The 25,481-nt window shown below is 43.7% G+C and overlaps 1 protein-coding gene across 1 annotated transcript in view; it reads right to left on the bottom strand.

The window, feature by feature from the left end:
• The window catches only part of LOC144773872 (lysozyme g-like), a 930,039-nt gene extending 918,744 nt beyond the window's left edge, over nt 1-11,295 (bottom strand). Inside the window, exons 1-2 of the mRNA XM_078658957.1 lie at nt 11,280-11,295; nt 10,158-10,223 (exon numbers count right to left, since the gene is read on the bottom strand). Of these exons, the coding sequence (XP_078515083.1) occupies nt 10,158-10,223; nt 11,280-11,295 (82 nt within the window). The remainder of the gene's footprint in view (nt 1-10,157; nt 10,224-11,279) is intronic.
• Between the last annotated feature and the right edge of the window lie 14,186 nt (nt 11,296-25,481).

Here is a 25,481-nt window from a genome sequence, read left to right as displayed (position 1 = left end):
CGCACATGTATTTAAGACAATTTTTTCGGGACTATTATTAGCACCCTTTGAAGCAGTCCTGAGCATCTTCCTGAATTTCGTGCACTCTGTGTTTGGCGGCCTACCTCTCATCTTGGGACTTGTAGCAGAAATTTTATTTTTGTTCCTTCTGTTCCGATATGGGAAATCCAGCCACAAACAAAACTCAGGCTACCATGGAAGAAACGATCCTTGCGATGAGATGCCAAGAAAGAATAACTAAAGTACTCTGTTTAGCTCGGCTAAGAGATCTGAATACCACATGGTTTCTTTCATTCAGACCGATCTGACAAGATTGCATCCTACCTGTTCTACGATGCCTGCTATGCGGAGAAGAATGTGTGTTGGACGTCTGTCTCACACTACCATCAGCAGTACCTTTGGATATCGATACTTTGCTTGGTTCGGTAACGGCTCATGCAACGTGTTGTCCCCAGCGGGTACCTATTCTGATGACGGCATTCGTTGAGACTTCACCATTACGATTAGGTGACGGTGAGGTACGAGATGAAAGCGGCACACAGGTACCACCTTCTGTGACCATTGCTGATCTGAACACCGATGACAGCAATGCCTCTCATATTTGCACTATTTCTGCTTTTTCGAACTTGGTGGAACTGTCTCCTACTGTTGTAGACGAATTCTTTGCCACCCTATCTGAGTTAATGTTCTCTCCTAACAACGAGAATAACTTTTGAGCACACAGCATTCCCTGAACTCTGAATTCGACCTTCAATTTTGAAAACAGAGCTTCTAAAAAACTGTGGAACTATTTTTTGCTCTGAAAGCGAAATTATTTTTCCCCGTTCCCAAAATATTTAATTTTTTGGGGCACACGATACTCTGCTTAAAGTAGAGCTATTCTTAGATAACAAGATTTCTATTATGAAACTCTAGAGACAATATTTTTATTCAGCCTCTAGCACATGTACAATCTTGTATAAATATGTGATGAAATGGTCTCGACCTTCTCTTCTGTATTAAGAGTCATTTCATGAATTTAATTTTTTGTGATTCATTCAGCCAATATTTCAATGTACTATACATGCATTATCTGAATGATACCACGGTTTAAAAAACGTACAGTATATTACTCATTTTTCGTGAACATACCATTTCAAATGTATTTTATGTATTTTGGGGTGGGATGGAAAACACATGCATATTCATATGTTTAAAATTGCTTAGTATTTAGTAATGATGGACATTATACGCGGAGTGGGAGTTGTGAACGTATCTAGGACCCTATTTAAATATTCCCGATTTATGCCCTTATGTGGTTATAACAAATCATATCCTTATAAAGGCATAAGAATCATATCCATATAAAGTCATAGCCAATGCAGTCCAAATACGGCAAGGCTACTCCCATAGACTCCTAGAAAGTACAACGCGTTCTTAAAACAAACCAAGCATTCAGCAGCCCGGGAATTCCCCCTGCTTCTGTTTTGATTTGTCCAGGAGCTCCTGGAGTCCTGAAAGAACTGCGAGTTCTTAGTGACGCAATATGTCCAACCTTACGTCAAACTCGGCACCTTCCAGGTATTAATATACCAGCAGCTGCCCTAGCAAAACACACGGTGGTTTGGAGCAGATCAGCTATCTACTTGCCCGACGCCCTGCTGTGGCAAGTGCCAAAGGAAGCCGACCCTCCCATTGACGCACTGAGAGAGACGCTGTCTTTTCTCCTGCCAAGATATCCAGCTCCAGTGTTTCCAGTCACCGTTGCGGGTTGCTGGGAGATCGAGTCCTGAGAGAGAGATACAAGACCTCCTTCATTCTATAACCAAGGTACGGAGCTGATTAGATCCTTAGAGAATTCTTGATTCAGATTCTTGGCAAAACAATCTTAACTTAAACTGAAGCTCACTTACTCCTTCCCACGTACTAGGCTTAGGTTAGGTACACTGGGGAAGGCGTATCTTAGAAGCACCAGTTGAGTAAGTTTAGTCATGGTTTTATCTATGTATATATTTTATCTATTTTAGATACCGTATGGCTTAGAAACCATACCATGCTTTTACAGTATTATTTTATATTACTCCTTTTACTGTACGCATTTTTCTTTATGACAAGTATTGAAATTGTGGCAACTCACTTCTCTTGCATGAGAAAGAAGACCACTTTTATTGAAAACGCCAGTCTCTCTATTTCTCTCCGCTTCTGGTGAAACTAAGTATGCACGATTGACTGAGTGAAATAGTTATCTATTGTTTCCGCGACTCTGGAGATATACTCCTTATTCTGGAGGGAGCAAAGTTGTCATGTTTATGCGGTTGTCAGAAACGAATCCCTTCTTGTCTATTCAGGAAAGTTAACACCTTCTTGTTTACTCGAGAACGTTTCTAGTGACATCTGAGCTAGCTAGCATTCATAATTAAGTCTAACATATTCAATAGAGACCTAGTCGACCTCAGTTCTACGTCTAAACTATCGTTTATGTTATTCCAATGCACAGAGCCTATTGGGAATATAGGAACTACACTACATGGCGCCCAATGTTTGGTAAGGCGATAATTTAACGTTAGATGCTAGAGTAACTCAGTTGTGCTTTTCACACAGACCCCTTTTTCCCGTAAATATTCCAATAGACGTCTGGAGTGGGTGAAAGGTTAATATCCGCCAAAACTTAGTAGGAAGAGATTCCTATGTATTAGTGTTTGGTTTAGTCAACGTTGAAGGAGACAGTGTTCCAAAATATTGTGCACCTAATCTTTGTTTCCTTGAAACTTGCTCTGCAAACTTTCAGTCAGTAAAATGGCGGACGACTACAGAGAAAGAGATGTTTTGGCAGCTCAACTTTTAGCGGAGGACACAAGTCTTCGGCAAGATGACCCGGATGCTATAATCATCCCTGTCAATGTAAGGAAGAGTGTAACTTACAACTAATAAAAAATGGGGTATCACCAAGAGGTGGTACAGTCATATTTGTGGTAGAGGCCCATGAATATCGGCAGACAGAGGTATTCTATTCCTGGATACATTTTCCAGCAGCACATGCTGTGACACGCGATTTCCACTACTACAAAATAGAAGAATCTCCAGAGGAATACGCCCCTTTCGAGGACATTGAAATTCCACTAACCTACCAAGATCATCAGGTCTGGTTTAATGGCGCCCTAAAACACAAAAATCACTTCACCAGGCTCGGTCCACTAGGTAGACCAGGAGCCACATGGCCAGTTCAAGCCGGCTACACACCACATCCCGACATTGATAAAATGTCAAGCGGAGAACTTTTAGTTCAGTTAGAACAACTAATTAAAATACATAGACAGTTGGTCCAATATGCCATGCGGACTTTACCAGTCCAACCAGCAATAAAAATTCCACAGCACACCCCTCACGAGGGGAACACAAATAAAATTACACCACAGACTATACAATCAGTCATTGGCAAATTACCCGCAAAATGGGAACAAATTCCGTTCTGGTTAGCTCAAAAGATTACTCAGACAGAGGCTGTATTTCCTGATACTACACTTCATGACAAACACAGAATTCTGACTATCTGTCTTCCAATGGGGATCGCACCACATGTGGAGGAGTGTGACACTTGGGGCACAGTCTTTGCTTATATATACACAAAAACACATGGTGTTCCGTCTCTGGCGGTTATACTAGACGTACTAAAACAGATTCAAAATTAACCCTGGGCGAAGCACTACGCTACGCTCGCGGAGTTTGCGAAGTTTTCGCAACTTGCGCACTACGCGAGCTGCACGTAGCACAGTGCGAACATGCGTAGTGCAGCGTAGCGTAGTGCAGGGGTCATTTTTTGCTTGTTCGCGGTCCTGAACGTCATGTTCGGGACCGCGAGCAAGCAAAATGACATCCCGGCGAGATTCTCAACGTGAGGAGGTCCGGTTTCTCATTGTGAGTGGTTGCGCATGCTCGCAACCGCTCTCAATGAGAAACTACCTGTTCGCATTGAGAAAGCTGCAGCTCGAGTAATAATCTACTCGAGCAGCAGAAAACTACAGCTCGCACTGTGCAAGATGCCGTTTTCAATGCTTGCACAGTGCCGGATGCTTGTCCGCACTGTGCAATCATTGAAAACGCATCTTGCACAGTGCGAACATGCTACTACGCAGCTCGCGTAGTGCTACGTGAAGTTCGCGTAGTGCGAAGTGCACTTCGCATAGCTTCGCATAGCGCTACTTCGCGAACTACGCCCACCCTTATTCAAAATGAATACGGTCCAGGGCCTGCTTTAAATCTAGGTATGAAATTATTAAAAGACTATAAGCAAGTCTCGGCTATACTATTAGCCAACATAAAAGGAGAAGCAGCATCTGTGGCGATCCGCCAAAAATTGAGGTCTTTGGGTGATGGGGGAACTCCTAGTAAAATTACCACTAAGGGTGCTGATTCAGGGCGTACCTCTAAGGAAGTAAAAAGCCCTGCTCCGGGGGGGTGTTCATAATCGATGAATGAATTTGAGTCCCCTTTTTTGATGATGCTGATCTCTTTCTTAAAGGATCGCTCCTTTTAAGTTTTCTCTTATACTTGAGTACCGCAGGGCTCGATCCGAGTCCTATGCTTTTTCATCTTTATGTTCGCCTCTTGACCAACATTGCAGAAAAATCTGGGTTAACATTTCTTTCATTTGCAGATGATACACAGATTATTTTTTCTCTGTCACTTGCTCAACACCAGGATCCTTCACTACTCAAACTTGGCCTGTGGAACATCTCTGTATGGATATCTAGAAATGAATGGTTTTAAGACATAGGTTCTCATCCTGGGAACAATACCGAGTTCTGGGGAGCCAGCCATTGGCCTGTCTCTCTGGGACCTTTGCCGGCTCCGGTCCCCAAGATTAAGAACTCAGGCTTTACCATCAACTGTAAGCTTTCTCTCGCTGCCCAAGTCTCGGGAGTCAACTCTGCCTGCTTTGCAGCTCTCAAGTAGCTAAAGAAATTCCTCTGGCTCCTTCTATCAGCTGCTCAGAGAACTGTCTTGCAGGCCTTTGTGATCTCCAGACTTGATTACGGTAATGTACTGTATCTGGGGGCGGACAAGACCTCTGTCCACCGTCTCCAGCTCATTCAGAATGACGCAACTCGCCTGTCTTTTCGGTTGCCTCACTACACTTCTCTTTCTCCTTTGCTTCATCAACTCCACTGGCTCAGGGTTAGTAAGCATATTGAGTTCAAGGCCCTTTGCTATATGTTTAGAGTTCAGCACTGCTTGGCCCCTGTGTATATCGGCAAGCTTGTCAAGCCTTATCAACCCTTGCGCAATCTAAGATCAGCCAACCTATCCCTCTTTTAAGTTCCCAGATTGTGGCTGACCTGTATGAGTGGTCACTCGTTTTCCTTCCTGTGCCCAAAATTGTGGAATTATCTTCCGCTGGAACTTAGAACCTGTCAATCTCTTCTTGCTTTCCGAAAAAAGCAAAATACCTTTCTTTTTAGTCAGGCTTAATGGCCAACTGACCTCCATCAACCTCAGTTCTCCTGCTTTTCAGCACCGGGAAACCCTGTAAGGTAGCTGTGCGTTCTATAAATTCTTAGGTGAATAAAAATGCTCCAGGCACATGAACCTCCTGAAATATAGTATCTGGTTTATTAGTGGCATAAATATTTCCAGGTCTTTGGATCTCCCTCTGGGTTTAATACTTATTCAAATGATTCACCTGATTTGAGTTGTAGGATATGTCCCTAAGAGCACCAGTACTGTTCAATCCCACATGTACGTACACATCCACAGGTCTGGTCCCCACAGCTGCGGGCTTCATACCATGGGTTTTGGTTCCCAGGTGCAAACAAAGAGAAGGAATACAGCTTCACCTTAATGCCTTCCAGCCACGACAAAATGAGGGCTATCAGCACGTTAAACAAAGATTCCAGCCTAGGGAGTAAAATGTCTAAATATTGCTCTGTATCTGGATTAACAGGTGAGGAAGCCTTGTTCTGTAATTGGGACTGGGTCGCTCTTTTCCCTCCAGTCTTCTGCCTTTTTGTGGGGGGCCCATCTGGGGCAATGTTATCTTCTGCCATTAACTGCCCACCTTGAGGTTAGTGGCCATAGTAGGTAATGTTGGTACCGGACAGGAGCCGGAACCAGATTTTGCGTTTTCTACCTCGTAATTGTCATGACTGTCTGATGACAACAAATCCTGGCTAGTCTTATTCATTTCCAGGGAAAGCCTCCTCTCGGTCCGGTCTATCGCTTTATAGATTACATTAACTGCTCTAATTAAAAATGTAGTAGTAGCAGTGTCACCCCCTGTAGCTGCAGCAGTTGATTTCATTTTACCTACTTTTTGGATGCCTACGGTAAAGGCTAGGATATCACAAGAAATTGATGAATATATACAGCCTCCCTATGGGTCATAAAGTCTTACGTTAACTAAATGATAGATGGTCTGTCCCCTAAAATGCGTTCAATAGGAATCAAAAAGCATACAAATGGGGGCAAATCACTTGCTCGGCTTACCAAAGATGGCCAACAGGAAGTTACAACTTGCTGCAAGGTATAAGAGATCTGGCCAGGTATCAGGAAAGTATAAAAGGAAGAATAGAAACAGTACCTTGATCCATACAAAAAGAATAGAGACATGGCCCAGCCCAGCCTCTGTCAGCTGCTAACAGGCACAGATGGGCCTGCTCTTGGCCAGGTCTTTGCCCAGGCACTCACCTGTGTGAGACCCACGCGTGTCAAACACACAGCTAATATGCGCATCCAGCTGTGAATTCAGCATGGTGTTACGCCGACGCCGATGCCGTAAGAGACTCTAGGGGTTGAAGTCCTCCTGCTCCGTGACCAGGAAGTTACAGATATCACCCGGGCAGCGGAGCCTGAGCACCGCTGATATGCCCCTCCAGGCATGGTGTGGAAGCGTGGTGTGGAGCCGATGCCACAAGGGGCTGCAGTCCTCCGGCCCCCAGTGACCAGGAAGGAATGAACTCATTGAGAAGTGAGGAGAGGCTAAATACATCACCCCTTTAGATTTGACAAAATGGCATTGGCAATTACCTCTAAAAAAATAAGTTCAGGAAAAAACACGTCTGCCACCCCAGAGGGTCTTCTTGAAATTACTGTTCTATAGTTTGGACTAAACGGTGCCCCAGCCAATTTTCAAAGGCTGATAAATGAAGGAGAAAGTAACATTCTCTGTGAGGTTCTAAATGAGATACACCTACCTGAACCCTCTTCTCTTCCCCACAGCCCAGCTGCCATTTTTTGACCACACCGGAAGAGGAAATGATAACATCAGTTGAACCGGATAATTTGTGTAACAAGACACACTTGGAGCCAATCAGGGAACAACGCGGTCATTTTAAAGACCATCATCTGGAACCAGCGGACAAATAAGAAGAAACAAATCAGAAAGTGAGGACCATGGTGATTGAGAATCCCCCAGGACGCAAGGAGCCGAGACCCACCTGGTTCCTTTATGAGACTTGCGTAAAAATAGACTCAACAAGAGCTTTGAAGTGTGTAGGATGTCTTACATTGACTACTACACAGTCCCCTGCCACATATTTCCTCAACTGATGGCCCACCCAACCTACTCTAGTAGCCATAATAATATGGGGAGAAAAACAATGTCCATTTGATTCATTGCTGTCACACCAATAAGTGATCTTGTTTATGAGGTCTAATGTAGATTCTTGAGTTATTTGGGAGATTGGGGGAACTCCTAGTCAAATTGCAACCAAGGGTGCTAAATCAGGGGGCAGCTCTAAAGGAGAAAAAAGTCCTACTCCGGGCATTGGGGGTGTGTGTTCATAATCAATGGATACATTTGAGTCCTCTTTAATGATGATGCTCCTTTCACATGATCCTCCTAAATTATATTATCTGGTTTATTAGTGGTGTGAATATTTCCAGACCTTTGGCTTTCACTCTGTGTCGAATACTTATTCAAATGATTCACCCGATTTAAGCTACATCATATGTCCCTAGGAGCCCCGGGACTGTTCAATCCAGCATGTATGTGCACATCTGCAGTGCTGGTCCCCACAGCTGCGGGCCTAATGTCATAAATATGGGTCCCATGTGCAAGCAAAGAGAATGACTCTAGGTTTAATTCAATGCCTTCCAGCCACCACAAAAAGCGGGCAATCAGCACGTTAAACAAAAATTCCAGCCTGGGGAGTAACATGTCTAAAAAATTCTCTGTATCTGTTTTAGCATTTGAGGAAGACTTGCTCTGCAATTGGTACTGGGTCTTTCTTTTCTCTTTAGTCTTCTTACTTTTTATGGGAGGCCCCTCGGAGGCAATGTTATCTTCTGCCATTAACTGCCCGCCTTGCAGTAAGTGGCCATAGTAGGTAATGTTGGCACCGGCCAGGAGCGGAACAAGATATTGCGCTTTTTGCCTCATAATTGTCATGATTGTCTCATGATAACAAATCCTGGCTAGTCTTATTAACTTCCAGGGAAAGCCTCCTCTTGGTGAGGGCTATCTCTTTAGAGATTACATTAGCTGCCCTAATTAAAATTGAGTCTAGAGTAGTAGCAGTGTTACCTACTGGAGCTGCAGTAGTTAGATTCTATTTACCTAATTTTTAGATTCCTACGGTAAAAACTAGGATATCACAAGAAAATGATGAATATATACAGACTCAGAATAGGCCATAAAGTCTTATGTTAACTAAATGGTAGATGGTCTGCCCCTGAAAGTGGGTTATGTAGGAATCAAAAAACCGACCAATGGAGGCAAATCACTTGCTCGGCTTACCTAAGATGGCCAACAGAGAGCTACACCTTGCTGCAAGGTATAAGAGATCAGGTTAGGTATCAATAAAGTATACAAGGAAGAAAAGAAACAGTACCTTGATCCTTACATAACGAATAGAAACATGGCCCAGCCCAGCCTCGGTCTGCTCTGAAAGGCACAGATGGGCCCGCTCTTGGCCAGGTCTTTGCCCAGGCACTAACCCTAATGCAAGCCAGGCGTCTCACGCACACAGCTGATATGCCTATCAAGCCGTGGTGCGTGCCGCATGGTGTGACGCCAATGCCGCAAGAGACTCTGGGTGTTGCACTCCTCCTACTCCCAGTGACCAGGAAATTACAGACATCCAACGGAGCCTGAGCACAGCTGATATGCCGCTTAAGGCATGGTGCAGTAGTGTGGCATGGAGCCGATGCCTCAAGAGACACTGGGGCTGCAGTCCTCCAGCCCCCAGTGACCAGGAAAGAATTCCTTGAGAAGTGAGGAGAGGCTAAATACATCTCCCCTTTAGATTGGACAAAAAGGCATTGGCTGTTACCTCTAAAAAAGAAGTTCAGGTAAAAATGTGTTTCCCAACCCAGACGGTCTTCTTGAAATTACTCTTTTACCGTTTGGACTACAAGAAGGCCCATCCAATTTTTAGAGGCTGATAAATGAAGGAGAAAGTAACATTCTCTGGGACGTTCAAAATGAGACACACTTACCTGAACCCACTTAAATTCCTCCACAGCCTACCTGCCATTTTTCGACCACACCGGAAGAGGAAATGATAACAAAGTGGTAATTTTAAGGGCCATCAAGAACCGGCGGACAAAGAAGAAGAAATGAATCCGGAAGTGAGGACCATGGTGATCGAGAATTCCCAAGGACGCAAGGAGCTGAGACCCACCTACTTACTTTCTCGAAGTTGGCAGAGAAGAAGGACCCAGGGTTTTCAGCCATACATACGCTGGAGCTGCTGGAAGCCCAATAGCAAATCCCAGCACTGTGAAAAGAAGACAAGCAACTTCCTGGAATTGACGTCCCTGAGTTACACACAGAGTGGAAGACTAGAGCAAAGCCTGCCAAATTACTAGTTGTTCCACGACGTTTCAGGAGGAATGTGTCTTGGACAGGTATGCGCTGGATTTGGGGAACACGGGAGGGCAGAAGAACCTAACCTTTCACAAGTTCCTCACATTTTCAAATTCTTTTTTCCTCTCTCTCCTCTTCCCGCACCAAAAACATTTCATGTTTTTAAGGGAAGCAGGTTTTTTTGTACCTAAGAGGGACCCTACTTTCTTTAATTCTTTTTTCCTGACTTATCAAATTAGTACTTGTTTTAATGAAGCGAAAAACCACCCCCCCTTCTTTGTTTTATTTGTCAAGAAAGTACAGGATGACAGGTGACCTATTGCTTGGTGATTAGTCTATTCTTATTCAATAGGGTAAAGGAGATGTGACTTACCGTTGGGTTTCTTTGTTGTTCTGGGAGAAACATGGATGTGGGCTGGAGGCGTCACCAGGGCTGGCCCTAAAGGAAAGAAAGGACATAAAAGACATTAAGACAATTGCACTTTCCTAACTTTGGTTAAAACCTGTCTGAAATTCTGGAGAAAATAATTGGGTGACAATAAAACCTTAGAACTCTGTATTCGGCCAATTGAAGCCATAAAAGCACAAAATACAAACAAAAGGCAGTTATAAAAACACAGTGTAAAAGGACTACAGATACATAGAGGGTACAATTTGGCCATTTATATTTTCTTAAAACCATGTTTACAAAAAACAATATGACTCATTATTAAAAGCAAATACAATGACAATTTAGCTTATAAAATGTATCATGTAAAGTGCAAATCCAGCTAGACAGAAAGCATCTTTCTCCTAATTCATGTAGCTCATGATAAAAAACTTGCAACCCCAGGTAAGACGATGGGTCCATGGGCAAAGAATAACTTTATAGGTATTCCATTGAGACTCAAGAACTTTGCAGAAGCGTACTATTTTAGAGATTTACAAGAGAAGGGCTATCCCCCACACTAAGTCAGGTAATGAAAAGGGAAATAAGAATATTTTAGTAGCATTGTCCTTTAGTCATGTGCATGAACTTAGTAATGTTTTGCAAAAATTTTGCAGGAAGAACATTTCCCTCAGCAGAGCAATCGAGGTGAAGAATCTAGTGTGGGCAGTCTCTCTGTTTGTCTCTTCCACTTCCCCTTTCCCCGGCGTCACTGGGGCAAGAGTAATCTGGCACAGTGGTGCGGGGGAGTTGGGAGCTCTCATCCTATTCAGCCGGGCATCCCTGCGGACACCAGGAAATTACAGGTACTAATCTGACAGATTGAAGTGCCAGCAGTTGCCGTCCGCCTGGGTGTCATGGCTGAGGGACTTGATTTAAAGGCCCTGGGGTCCATTTTGGAAGGCTTGCAGAAGCAGTTGATTGAGACTAGGGAAGAAGTTAGAAAATCAAATCAAGAGACTAGTTTCCTTCGTCAACGTTTAAATGAACTCACAGTTAGTCCTAGACCAGATTTTGGGGGTCAAGATCTCAAACCTTTAATCCATCTCCATCTTCCGCTGAGCTTACAACTCAGGTGGTTCATGCCATGTCCCCTACTATCCCTCTTGCCCCACCAGAAAGATTTATGGGAGATCCAAATAAGGCACAGGTATTTGTCACCCAGTGTTCGTTGCATTTCTTGTGCAAACCTATCATATTTAAGGAAGATCAATCCAAAGTGGCATTCATGCTGTCGTACCTGAGTGGGGATGCTGCGGCATGGTCTTTGCCACTGGTGTCTACCAATGATCCCAAGTTATACAACTTTGAAGCGTTCAAGACTGAATTTTTACGAATATTTGATCGTAGAGCAATTTCTCAAACTACAGATAATGAGCTTCTAGATTTGAAACAGGGGAATCGCGAGTTAGTGGCATACTTAGCCCAGTTCAACAAACTTATAGTGGAGACTAAGTGGCCATCTGAAAAAAGAGCAGCGATATTCTACAGAGGCCTGAGAGAAGAACTTAAGGACGGTTTGGCTCAGATTCCCAAAAGACCCACAGATGTGTCCGAATTGATTGACTTGGTTCTTCAAATTGACCAGAGACAATCTGAGAGACGTTCAGAGCGGCGTAAAGAAAATAGACCGTTTCCTCCCAGATTTGATCGGATTCGCTCTGAAGGGCCTAAACCTAAGGAAGAAGTTCTCGCAGAAGAACCGATGCAAATAGGAACGGTTCGAGGACCTTTGAGTAAGGAAGAACGTGAAAAGAGAAGAGTTGGAAAATTATGTATGTACTGTGGCGGATCAGGCCATTTTGTCAAGGAGTGTCCCCGAAAACCGAAGATGTCGACATGGGTAAAAGAGAAGCTCCACCAGTAGACGGAGTTGCTCTGGTGGACGCCGAATCTAAGTCAACTCCCTTTGGGCAGTCCTTGTCTAACACAATGCAATTCTCTGCGCCACATCTCATTCTCTCTTGTCAAATTCATTTTGGTAAAGATCAACGAGCAACTGTAGCAATAATGATTGACTCCGGAGCCACTGGAAATTTTTGCGATATCCTATTTGCAAAAAGTCTAGGAATTAATTTTGTGAGAAAAATCAAACCAGAGCCTGTGCGAGCCGTGGATGGTACTCCACTATCCTCCGGCCCGATAACCTTTGATACCGAAGTAATCTCGGTTTTGGGTCCTGGGAAACATTGCAGTGTCATTTGCTTTAGTTTAATTGACGCTCCGCAATTTCAGTTAATTCTGGGTTTGCCCTGGTTAACCGAACACAATCCGAAGATTGATTGGGCCAAGAGAACTGTAGATTTGAATTCTGAGTATTGCTCGGAGCATTGTTTTCATTCTCCTCCACTGGAGAAGGAATTAAGTGAATCGTACTGTTTGGCTAACCAACCGCAGATGATTTGTTTGGTGGAACTACCAGAAATTCCTGCTCAATACCAAGATTTGAAATCCGTTTTTGATGAACAAGAAGCTCAAAAACTACCTCCCCACCGGGAGTATGATTGTACTATTGAATTGGAGCCTGGTGCCTCTCTACCTTGCAGTCGCATTTATGCTCTTTCCGAATCAGAAAATTTGCATTTAAAAGAATACTTGGATAAAAATTTGGCAAACGGATTCATAAGACCATCTCAGTCTCCAGTTTCCTCCCCTCTTTTTTTCATTCCCAAGAAGGACAAGAGCTTGAGGACTTGCATTGACTATAGGGCTTTAAACTTGGTGACTAGAAAAAATCGGTACCCGTTGCCACTCATCTCCGAACTTTTGGACCAGGTGAAAGAGGCCCATGTCTACACCAAATTAGATCTAAGGGGGGATTATCACCTGGTTCGGATGGCAGAGGGTGATGAGTGGAAGACGGCGTTTCTGACCCGATTCGGGCTTTTTGAGTACCAGGTGATGCCCTTTGGGTTGTGCAATGCTCCTGCGGCATTTCAGCATTTTGTAAATGATATCCTTCGGGAGTTTTTGGATCGATTTGCAGTCGTCTATATTGATGACATTCTTATTTTTTCCAAGAATATGGAGGAGCATGTCTCGCATGTCCGAACAATTTTGGAATGTCTCTTAAAAAATCAACTCTACGTAAAATTGGAAAAATGTGTGTTTCATACCACTAAGGTCGAATTTTTGGGATTCATCCTTTCTCCGGATGGTGTGTCTATGGATGAATCGAAGCTTAAAGCAATTCGTGATTGGCCAGCTCCAAGTACCGTAAAAGAAATCCAAAGTTTTTTGGGGTTCGCCAATTTTTATCGGCGTTTCATCCAGAATTTTTCTGAGAAGGTGAGTCCAATCACCCGTTTGCTTTGAAAAAATGAAAAGTTTGTGTGGGGGTCTGAGGCAGAGGGGGCTTTTCAATTTCTCAAAGAATCCTTCATTACAGCACCAATTCTGCAACACCCTGACCCTTTGGAACCATTTTTTGTGGAAGCAGATGCTTCCAATTTGGCTATTGGAGGAGTTTTGTCTCAACGCAATAAGAAGACTGGGCAGCTTCATCCTGTTGCTTATTATTCCCGAAAATTGTCTTCAGCAGAGCTCAACTATGCCATTGCTGACAAGGAATTGTTGGCAGTCAAAGATGCTTTTCTGGAGTGGCGACATTATTTACTGGGGGCCCGACATGTGGTTACAGTGTTTACCGACCACAGAAATTTGCAATTCCTTAAATCAGCTCGGACTTTGACACCGCGACAACTTCGGTGGTCATTGTTTTTTGCTGATTTTGATTTTGTACTCACTTATAAACCTGGAGTGATGAATGGGAAAGCTGACGCTCTTTCTCGTCTGAATGTGGGAGAAAATCAACAAGCCAGACCGGAGGAATACCTCATTCCTAAGGAGAAGATTGTGGCAGTCTCAGTTGTGGATGAATTGGAAGAGAAAATTGTGCTGGAATTTCTGAAAGAAGAATATCAGAATTGGGAATCTGAAGGTCCAAATCGTTCAGTGAAAGATGGGAGACCGTTTTTTCAAGACAAGAGATTCGTTCCTGGAGAAAAGCTTCAAGTAGAAACCATTCAAAGGTTTCATGATCTGCCGTTGGCCGGACACAAGGGAGTGGTAAAGACTTTGGAGTTGGTGAAGCGGAATTTTCTTTGGCCCGGTATGGAAGCTCAGGTTCGACAGTATGTTGCCACTTGTGAACAATGTTTGAAAGGGAAAAGTCTCAGACAATCTCCACAGGGTCTACTTATGCCATTACCAGTTCCTCCCTATCCTTGGCATACTGTGTCGATGGATTTCATAGTTGATTTACCATCTTGTCAGGGGTATTCGGTCATTTGGGTGGTGGTTGACCAATTTTCCAAGATGAGTCACTTTGTTCCACTAAAAAATCTTCCTAATGCTACAGAATTGGCCGCTTTGTTTGTGCAACATGTAGTTAAACTGCATGGAATCCCTAAGGTTGTCATTTCCGATAGAGGCCCTCAATTTGTGTCTCGATTCTGGCGATCCTTCCTTAAGGGTTTGGGGGTTGACTCTCGTTTGTCCACCGGTTATCACCCAGAAACCGACAGACAGACAGAGAGAGTTAATCAGGATCTTGAACAGTACCTTCGGCTATATCTATTGGAACAAGAGGGAGATTGGCCTTCATTGCTTCACCCAGCAGAATTTGCGTACAATAACTCAGTCCATTCTGCTACAGGCTTTTCCCCGTTCTTCTTGAACTCTGGTAGGCATCCCAATATGTTGGTGGGCAGAGAAGATGTAGATGTCCCTGCAGTCGAAGAGGTTCTACAGAAGTTGCAATCGGCTTATCAGGCTGCCTCTTCTAATTTGGTAAAGGCTAAGGCAGCTTTCAAGAGACAGGCAGATAAGGGTCGTAAGGAGAGTCCAGTTTTTGAACCTGGGGATCAAGTTTGGGTTTCCACGCGTCATATGCGTTTGCGTGGAAATCGAAAGTTCCAACCTAGGTTTGTGGGTCCTTTTCCTGTGGTCAGAATGGTTAATCCAGTGAGTGTTAGATTACTTTTGCCTCAAACCTTAAAGATTCACCCAACTTTCCATGTCTCGTTAATCAGGAAGCATCCTCCTAATCTTCGCAAGGTACTCCCACCAGCACCGGTGCTAGTAGATTCAGTTGAGGAATTTGAAGTCAAAAGAATTCTGGATTCCAAAGTTAGGAATGGTCAAGTTTTCTACTTGGTTGACTGGAAGGGTTATGGTCCTGAAGATCGATCTTGGGAACCTAGTTCTAATATCCATGCTCCAAGATTAGTGATGGAATTTCACAAGACTTATCCCCAAAAACCTAAGGAGGGGGTTTTGGTGGGGGGTACTGTCAGGAAGGTCTTTTCGGCTAGACAGGCACACATAGTTTCCCCAATCTGTAAGGTTCCTGGGTTGGCAAAGTGTCTTGGTCCCTTAATTAGTTGGAGCGCTCTGGTTTCAAAATACCGGTGGAGGCTGGTCAGGCATTTCCCAGTTGCCACGTTTTGCTCCAGGGGTTAGCGCTCTAGCAGTTCCAGTAAACACGAGCACAGCTGAATTTGAAGCGCGAGCGTTCTAATAACGTCGCACTTCAACCGTTTATTCTAGAGAGGCGGTAGCTATTTCGCGCTCTCCAGCACTTGTGAGGCCTTAGGACTAATACCACGTTTGGTATTTGGTTTTCTCAGCATTTTCGATTCCGAGTTTCAAAGTCGGCATTTCTGTGGAGCCGTCAGCTGTTTTCTTCCCGGCTCGGAAATCCTCAGAACAGGCGTTCCCTTCGTCGTGTTCAGCTTCTGTTCCCCTGAGTTCCTGAGGCAGTATTCGCTTCTCGTGAGCCACGCAGCAGTGTCAGCCAGCCACGTCTGCTCCAAGTTCCTGAGGCAGCACTCGCCTAATGTTTGGTGAGACCTTTCCTTTCTTGCATTTCATATAAATACTAATTACTTCTGCCTTACCTGCAGTTTAGTCCAGAGACTTTTCATTTCAAGTTCTAAGGTAGAAATTCGTTCTTCAGTTAATGACTGTGATTGTTATATGGACTTCAGTCGAGTAAATTAATACGCTCATGAAGTAATGAGCGATTGAGTAGTCCTCCGCTTTAATGTACAAGGAGCATTTGCTTATAGGTAGTTTAAGCAGTGACTTGTTGAATTAGAGCGCCATCTGCTGTCTGATTAAGGCGCCAGCTTTTGGAACAGAACATTTAGACATTGTTTCCTGGAATATTGTGTGGAGTACAGCGTCCTGAGAATTCTACAAGTAAATAATAATATATATATATATTCTTGTGTACCACCTTTAACTTCAGTCATCCTCTTCCTCCACGTATTCCATTGAGACTCAAGAACTTTGCAGAAGCGTACTATTTTAGAGATTTACAAGAGAAGGGCTATCCCCCACACTAAGTCAGGTAATGAAAAGGGAAATAAGAATATTTTAGTAGCATTGTCCTTTAGTCATGTGCATGAACTTAGTAATGTTTTGCTAAAATTTTGCAGGAAGAACATTTCCCTCAGCAGAGCAATCGAGGTGAAGAATCTAGTGTGGGCAGTCTCTCTGTTTGTCTCTTCCACTTCCCCTTTCCCCGGCGTCACTGGGGCAAGAGTAATCTGGCACAGTGGTGCGGGGGAGTTGGGAGCTCTCATCCTATTCAGCCGGGCATCCCTGCGGACACCAGGAAATTACAGGTACTAATCTGACATACTTAAAGAAGGTGCTGACTTGCGAGATTTCATATTGGGACCTCGCAAACAGCGTCAAAACGTTTCATATACGCCGATATATACGCTGCTTACAACGAAGCTTGGAAAGTAATGCAAATTGAAACTGCTGAAAAAATACGAGAAATTGATCGTATTCATTTGGAAAAATCACTGTCTGTAGTGGACAATGTGTTAACGACTCTGTCCTCCAGAATTTATTCACTGGACAGCATTGTATCATCTGCTATTGATATAATAGAACAGGATATGCTAATGTTACAACATGGCAAGTCCCAATTACGTTCTATTGTACAGTTAGGCTGGACGTTGCAAAACCTCCGTTCAGGCTACGTGCCATGGCGTCTAATCAACACAACGTCATTAATTTCTATCTTTAACCTTACTGATAAACAAATCTCTTTGGCACAAAAAAGAGCAGACAATACGGTGCTGAGCATTGAAAAACTTGAAAACTTGCAATTGACAGTCTCCGAAAGACCCGTCATTGAATGGATAATACATGGTACAATTACAATTCCGATTACGACTTTTCAGTTTCAATATTGCCAAAAGCATATACCAGCAGGCCTGTATGAAAGGTTGGGTAAAGGTTACATCAAGTCGACCTGGAATCTACCTTATACACATAAATGTTACAGTGGGGGGAAAAAGAGGTATTTCTTAGTGGTAACAACTGTAAAAATTCACTAAGCGGTACACTTCTGTGTCAAGGAATTAACTTGCATGGAGCCTGCGAAGGTTCATCAAATAACCTTTCATGCCACCTGCACGCAACCCCAGCTACATAGATAGAGACTTTTTTCAGACAACGTTCCAACGACAGTTACGTTATAATAAGTGACCGCAGCTGTTGTGGCATGGTGCCAGGAAGGGCCTATCTCGTCAGTGTAACTTCCATGGTCACTTGCTGTATGCAAGTGTTGTATCCAAACAACAAACCAGACAAGGAGGCAATGATATGGCCTTCTCTGAATATCTTTTCTATTCGAATTGATACTTTAAGCAGGATGAAATCCATTCTTTTACAAACAACTGTGCCTTTAACCTCGTCCAAAGAGACGTATGATCTGCAAGTTGCAAGGACAGCGGCAGAGATACATACTTTATTATCAACCAATTGCCCCATGCATTTCACAGGAATGTTAGGTCAAATTTTAAACATGTCTGATACCAGTGGCATCGCACATGTATTTAAGACAATTTTTTCGGGACTATTATTAGCACCCTTTGAAGCAGTCCTGAGCATCTTCCTGAATTTCGTGCACTCTGTGTTTGGCGGCCTACCTCTCATCTTGGGACTTGTAGCAGAAATTTTATTTTTGTTCCTTCTGTTCCGATATGGGAAATCCAGCCACAAACAAAACTCAGGCTACCATGGAAGAAACGATCCTTGCGATGAGATGCCAAGAAAGAATAACTAAAGTACTCTGTTTAGCTCGGCTAAGAGATCTGAATACCACATGGTTTCTTTCATTCAGACCGATCTGACAAGATTGCATCCTACCTGTTCTACGATGCCTGCTATGCGGAGAAGAATGTGTGTTGGACGTCTGTCTCACACTACCATCAGCAGTACCTTTGGATATCGATACTTTGCTTGGTTCGGTAACGGCTCATGCAACGTGTTGTCCCCAGCGGGTACCTATTCTGATGACGGCATTCGTTGAGACTTCACCATTACGATTAGGTGACGGTGAGGTACGAGATGAAAGCGGCACACAGGTACCACCTTCTGTGACCATTGCTGATCTGAACACCGATGACAGCAATGCCTCTCATATTTGCACTATTTCTGCTTTTTCGAACTTGGTGGAACTGTCTCCTACTGTTGTAGACGAATTCTTTGCCACCCTATCTGAGTTAATGTTCTCTCCTAACAACGAGAATAACTTTTGAGCACACAGCATTCCCTGAACTCTGAATTCGACCTTCAATTTTGAAAACAGAGCTTCTAAAAAACTGTGGAACTATTTTTTGCTCTGAAAGCGAAATTATTTTTCCCCGTTCCCAAAATATTTAATTTTTTGGGGCACACGATACTCTGCTTAAAGTAGAGCTATTCTTAGATAACAAGATTTCTATTATGAAACTCTAGAGACAATATTTTTATTCAGCCTCTAGCACATGTACAATCTTGTATAAATATGTGATGAAATGGTCTCGACCTTCTCTTCTGTATTAAGAGTCATTTCATGAATTTAATTTTTTGTGATTCATTCAGCCAATATTTCAATGTACTATACATGCATTATCTGAATGATACCACGGTTTAAAAAACGTACAGTATATTACTCATTTTTCGTGAACATACCATTTCAAATGTATTTTATGTATTTTGGGGTGGGATGGAAAACACATGCATATTCATATGTTTAAAATTGCTTAGTATTTAGTAATGATGGACATTATACGCGGAGTGGGAGTTGTGAACGTATCTAGGACCCTATTTAAATATTCCCGATTTATGCCCTTATGTGGTTATAACAAATCATATCCTTATAAAGGCATAAGAATCATATCCATATAAAGTCATAGCCAATGCAGTCCAAATACGGCAAGGCTACTCCCATAGACTCCTAGAAAGTACAACGCGTTCTTAAAACAAACCAAGCATTCAGCAGCCCGGGAATTCCCCCTGCTTCTGTTTTGATTTGTCCAGGAGCTCCTGGAGTCCTGAAAGAACTGCGAGTTCTTAGTGACGCAATATGTCCAACCTTACGTCAAACTCCGCACCTTCCAGGTATTAATATACCAGCAGCTGCCCTAGCAAAACACACGGTGGTTTGGAGCAGATCAGCTATCTACTTGCCCGACGCCCTGCTGTGGCAAGTGCCAAAGGAAGCCGACCCTCCCATTGACGCACTGAGAGAGACGCTGTCTTTTCTCCTGCCAAGATATCCAGCTCCAGTGTTTCCAGTCACCGTTGCGGGTTGCTGGGAGATCGAGTCCTGAGAGAGAGATACAAGACCTCCTTCATTCTATAACCAAGGTACGGAGCTGATTAGATCCTTAGAGAATTCTTGATTCAGATTCTTGGCAAAACAATCTTAACTTAAACTGAAGCTCACTTACTCCTTCCCACGTACTAGGCTTAGGTTAGGTACACTGGGGAAGGCGTATCTTAGAAGCACCAGTTGAGTAAGTTTAGTCATGGTTTTATCTATGTATATATTTTATCTATTTTAGATACCGTATGGCTTAGAAACCATACCATGCTTTTACAGTATTATTTTATATTACTCCTTTTACTGTACGCATTTTTCTTTATGACAAGTATTGAAATTGTGGCAACTCACTTCTCTTGCATGAGAAAGAAGACCACTTTTATTGAAAACGCCAGTCTCTCTATTTCTCTCCGCTTCTGGTGAAACTAAGTATGCACGATTGACTGAGTGAAATAGTTATCTATTGTTTCCGCGACTCTGGAGATATACTCCTTATTCTGGAGGGAGCAAAGTTGTCATGTTTATGCGGTTGTCAGAAACGAATCCCTTCTTGTCTATTCAGGAAAGTTAACACCTTCTTGTTTACTCGAGAACGTTTCTAGTGACATCTGAGCTAGCTAGCATTCATAATTAAGTCTAACATATTCAATAGAGACCTAGTCGACCTCAGTTCTACGTCTAAACTATCGTTTATGTTATTCCAATGCGCAGAGCCTATTGGGAATATAGGAACTACACTACATGGCGCCCAATGTTTGGTAAGGCGATAATTTAACGTTAGATGCTAGAGTAACTCAGTTGTGCTTTTCACACAGACCCCTTTTTCCCGTAAATATTCCAATAGACGTCTGGAGTGGGTGAAAGGTTAATATCCGCCAAAACTTAGTAGGAAGAGATTCCTATGTATTAGTGTTTGGTTTAGTCAACGTTGAAGGAGACAGTGTTCCAAAATATTGTGCACCTAATCTTTGTTTCCTTGAAACTTGCTCTGCAAACTTTCAGTCAGTAAAATGGCGGACGACTACAGAGAAAGAGATGTTTTGGCAGCTCAACTTTTAGCGGAGGACACAAGTCTTCGGCAAGATGACCCGGATGCTATAATCATCCCTGTCAATGTAAGGAAGAGTGTAACTTACAACTAATAAAAAATGGGGTATCACCAAGAGGTGGTACAGTCATATTTGTGGTAGAGGCCCATGAATATCGGCAGACAGAGGTATTCTATTCCTGGATACATTTTCCAGCAGCACATGCTGTGACACGCGATTTCCACTACTACAAAATAGAAGAATCTCCAGAGGAATACGCCCCTTTCGAGGACATTGAAATTCCACTAACCTACCAAGATCATCAGGTCTGGTTTAATGGCGCCCTAAAACACAAAAATCACTTCACCAGGCTCGGTCCACTAGGTAGACCAGGAGCCACATGGCCAGTTCAAGCCGGCTACACACCACATCCCGACATTGATAAAATGTCAAGCGGAGAACTTTTAGTTCAGTTAGAACAACTAATTAAAATACATAGACAGTTGGTCCAATATGCCATGCGGACTTTACCAGTCCAACCAGCAATAAAAATTCCACAGCACACCCCTCACGAGGGGAACACAAATAAAATTACACCACAGACTATACAATCAGTCATTGGCAAATTACCCGCAAAATGGGAACAAATTCCGTTCTGGTTAGCTCAAAAGATTACTCAGACAGAGGCTGTATTTCCTGATACTACACTTCATGACAAACACAGAATTCTGACTATCTGTCTTCCAATGGGGATCGCACCACATGTGGAGGAGTGTGACACTTGGGGCACAGTCTTTGCTTATATATACACAAAAACACATGGTGTTCCGTCTCTGGCGGTTATACTAGACGTACTAAAACAGATTCAAAATTAACCCTGGGCGAAGCACTACGCTACGCTCGCGGAGTTTGCGAAGTTTTCGCAACTTGCGCACTACGCGAGCTGCACGTAGCACAGTGCGAACATGCGTAGTGCAGCGTAGCGTAGTGCAGGGGTCATTTTTTGCTTGTTCGCGGTCCTGAACGTCATGTTCGGGACCGCGAGCAAGCAAAATGACATCCCGGCGAGATTCTCAACGTGAGGAGGTCCGGTTTCTCATTGTGAGTGGTTGCGCATGCTCGCAACCGCTCTCAATGAGAAACTACCTGTTCGCATTGAGAAAGCTGCAGCTCGAGTAATAATCTACTCGAGCAGCAGAAAACTACAGCTCGCACTGTGCAAGATGCCGTTTTCAATGCTTGCACAGTGCCGGATGCTTGTCCGCACTGTGCAATCATTGAAAACGCATCTTGCACAGTGCGAACATGCTACTACGCAGCTCGCGTAGTGCTACGTGAAGTTCGCGTAGTGCGAAGTGCACTTCGCATAGCTTCGCATAGCGCTACTTCGCGAACTACGCCCACCCTTATTCAAAATGAATACGGTCCAGGGCCTGCTTTAAATCTAGGTATGAAATTATTAAAAGACTATAAGCAAGTCTCGGCTATACTATTAGCCAACATAAAAGGAGAAGCAGCATCTGTGGCGATCCGCCAAAAATTGAGGTCTTTGGGTGATGGGGGAACTCCTAGTAAAATTACCACTAAGGGTGCTGATTCAGGGCGTACCTCTAAGGAAGTAAAAAGCCCTGCTCCGGGGGGGTGTTCATAATCGATGAATGAATTTGAGTCCCCTTTTTTGATGATGCTGATCTCTTTCTTAAAGGATCGCTCCTTTTAAGTTTTCTCTTATACTTGAGTACCGCAGGGCTCGATCCGAGTCCTATGCTTTTTCATCTTTATGTTCGCCTCTTGACCAACATTGCAGAAAAATCTGGGTTAACATTTCTTTCATTTGCAGATGATACACAGATTATTTTTTCTCTGTCACTTGCTCAACACCAGGATCCTTCACTACTCAAACTTGGCCTGTGGAACATCTCTGTATGGATATCTAGAAATGAATGGTTTTAAGACATAGGTTCTCATCCTGGGAACAATACCGAGTTCTGGGGAGCCAGCCATTGGCCTGTCTCTCTGGGACCTTTGCCGGCTCCGGTCCCCAAGATTAAGAACTCAGGCTTTACCATCAACTGTAAGCTTTCTCTCGCTGCCCAAGTCTCGGGAGTCAACTCTGCCTGCTTTGCAGCTCTCAAGTAGCTAAAGAAATTCCTCTGGCTCCTTCTATCAGCTGCTCAGAGAACTGTCTTGCAGGCCTTTGTGATCTCCAGACTTGATTACGGTAATGTACTGTATCTGGGGGCGGACAAGACCTCTGTCCACCGTCTCCAGCTCATTCAGAATGACGCAACTCGCCTGTCTTTTCGGTTGCCTCACTACACTTCTCTTTCTCCTTTGCTTCATCAACTCCACTGGCTCAGGGTTAGTAAGCATATTGAGTTCAAGGCCCTTTGCTATATGTTTAGAGTTCAGCACTGCTTGGCCCCTGTGTATATCGGCAAGCTTGTCAAGCCTTATCAACCCTTGCGCAATCTAAGATCAGCCAACCTATCCCTCTTTTAAGTTCCCAGATTGTGGCTGACCTGTATGAGTGGTCACTCGTTTTCCTTCCTGTGCCCAAAATTGTGGAATTATCTTCCGCTGGAACTTAGAACCTGTCAATCTCTTCTTGCTTTCCGAAAAAAGCAAAATACCTTTCTTTTTAGTCAGGCTTAATGGCCAACTGACCTCCATCAACCTCAGTTCTCCTGCTTTTCAGCACCGGGAAACCCTGTAAGGTAGCTGTGCGTTCTATAAATTCTTAGGTGAATAAAAATGCTCCAGGCACATGAACCTCCTGAAATATAGTATCTGGTTTATTAGTGGCATAAATATTTCCAGGTCTTTGGATCTCCCTCTGGGTTTAATACTTATTCAAATGATTCACCTGATTTGAGTTGTAGGATATGTCCCTAAGAGCACCAGTACTGTTCAATCCCACATGTACGTACACATCCACAGGTCTGGTCCCCACAGCTGCGGGCTTCATACCATGGGTTTTGGTTCCCAGGTGCAAACAAAGAGAAGGAATACAGCTTCACCTTAATGCCTTCCAGCCACGACAAAATGAGGGCTATCAGCACGTTAAACAAAGATTCCAGCCTAGGGAGTAAAATGTCTAAATATTGCTCTGTATCTGGATTAACAGGTGAGGAAGCCTTGTTCTGTAATTGGGACTGGGTCGCTCTTTTCCCTCCAGTCTTCTGCCTTTTTGTGGGGGGCCCATCTGGGGCAATGTTATCTTCTGCCATTAACTGCCCACCTTGAGGTTAGTGGCCATAGTAGGTAATGTTGGTACCGGACAGGAGCCGGAACCAGATTTTGCGTTTTCTACCTCGTAATTGTCATGACTGTCTGATGACAACAAATCCTGGCTAGTCTTATTCATTTCCAGGGAAAGCCTCCTCTCGGTCCGGTCTATCGCTTTATAGATTACATTAACTGCTCTAATTAAAAATGTAGTAGTAGCAGTGTCACCCCCTGTAGCTGCAGCAGTTGATTTCATTTTACCTACTTTTTGGATGCCTACGGTAAAGGCTAGGATATCACAAGAAATTGATGAATATATACAGCCTCCCTATGGGTCATAAAGTCTTACGTTAACTAAATGATAGATGGTCTGTCCCCTAAAATGCGTTCAATAGGAATCAAAAAGCATACAAATGGGGGCAAATCACTTGCTCGGCTTACCAAAGATGGCCAACAGGAAGTTACAACTTGCTGCAAGGTATAAGAGATCTGGCCAGGTATCAGGAAAGTATAAAAGGAAGAATAGAAACAGTACCTTGATCCATACAAAAAGAATAGAGACATGGCCCAGCCCAGCCTCTGTCAGCTGCTAACAGGCACAGATGGGCCTGCTCTTGGCCAGGTCTTTGCCCAGGCACTCACCTGTGTGAGACCCACGCGTGTCAAACACACAGCTAATATGCGCATCCAGCTGTGAATTCAGCATGGTGTTACGCCGACGCCGATGCCGTAAGAGACTCTAGGGGTTGAAGTCCTCCTGCTCCGTGACCAGGAAGTTACAGATATCACCCGGGCAGCGGAGCCTGAGCACCGCTGATATGCCCCTCCAGGCATGGTGTGGAAGCGTGGTGTGGAGCCGATGCCACAAGGGGCTGCAGTCCTCCGGCCCCCAGTGACCAGGAAGGAATGAACTCATTGAGAAGTGAGGAGAGGCTAAATACATCACCCCTTTAGATTTGACAAAATGGCATTGGCAATTACCTCTAAAAAAATAAGTTCAGGAAAAAACACGTCTGCCACCCCAGAGGGTCTTCTTGAAATTACTGTTCTATAGTTTGGACTAAACGGTGCCCCAGCCAATTTTCAAAGGCTGATAAATGAAGGAGAAAGTAACATTCTCTGTGAGGTTCTAAATGAGATACACCTACCTGAACCCTCTTCTCTTCCCCACAGCCCAGCTGCCATTTTTTGACCACACCGGAAGAGGAAATGATAACATCAGTTGAACCGGATAATTTGTGTAACAAGACACACTTGGAGCCAATCAGGGAACAACGCGGTCATTTTAAAGACCATCATCTGGAACCAGCGGACAAATAAGAAGAAACAAATCAGAAAGTGAGGACCATGGTGATTGAGAATCCCCCAGGACGCAAGGAGCCGAGACCCACCTGGTTCCTT

The sequence above is a fragment of the Lissotriton helveticus genome, chromosome 8 (genome assembly GCF_964261635.1).
Source record: "Lissotriton helveticus chromosome 8, aLisHel1.1, whole genome shotgun sequence".
Lineage (NCBI taxonomy): Eukaryota > Metazoa > Chordata > Amphibia > Caudata > Salamandridae > Lissotriton > Lissotriton helveticus.
This window is presented reverse-complemented; position numbering and strand designations above follow the sequence as displayed.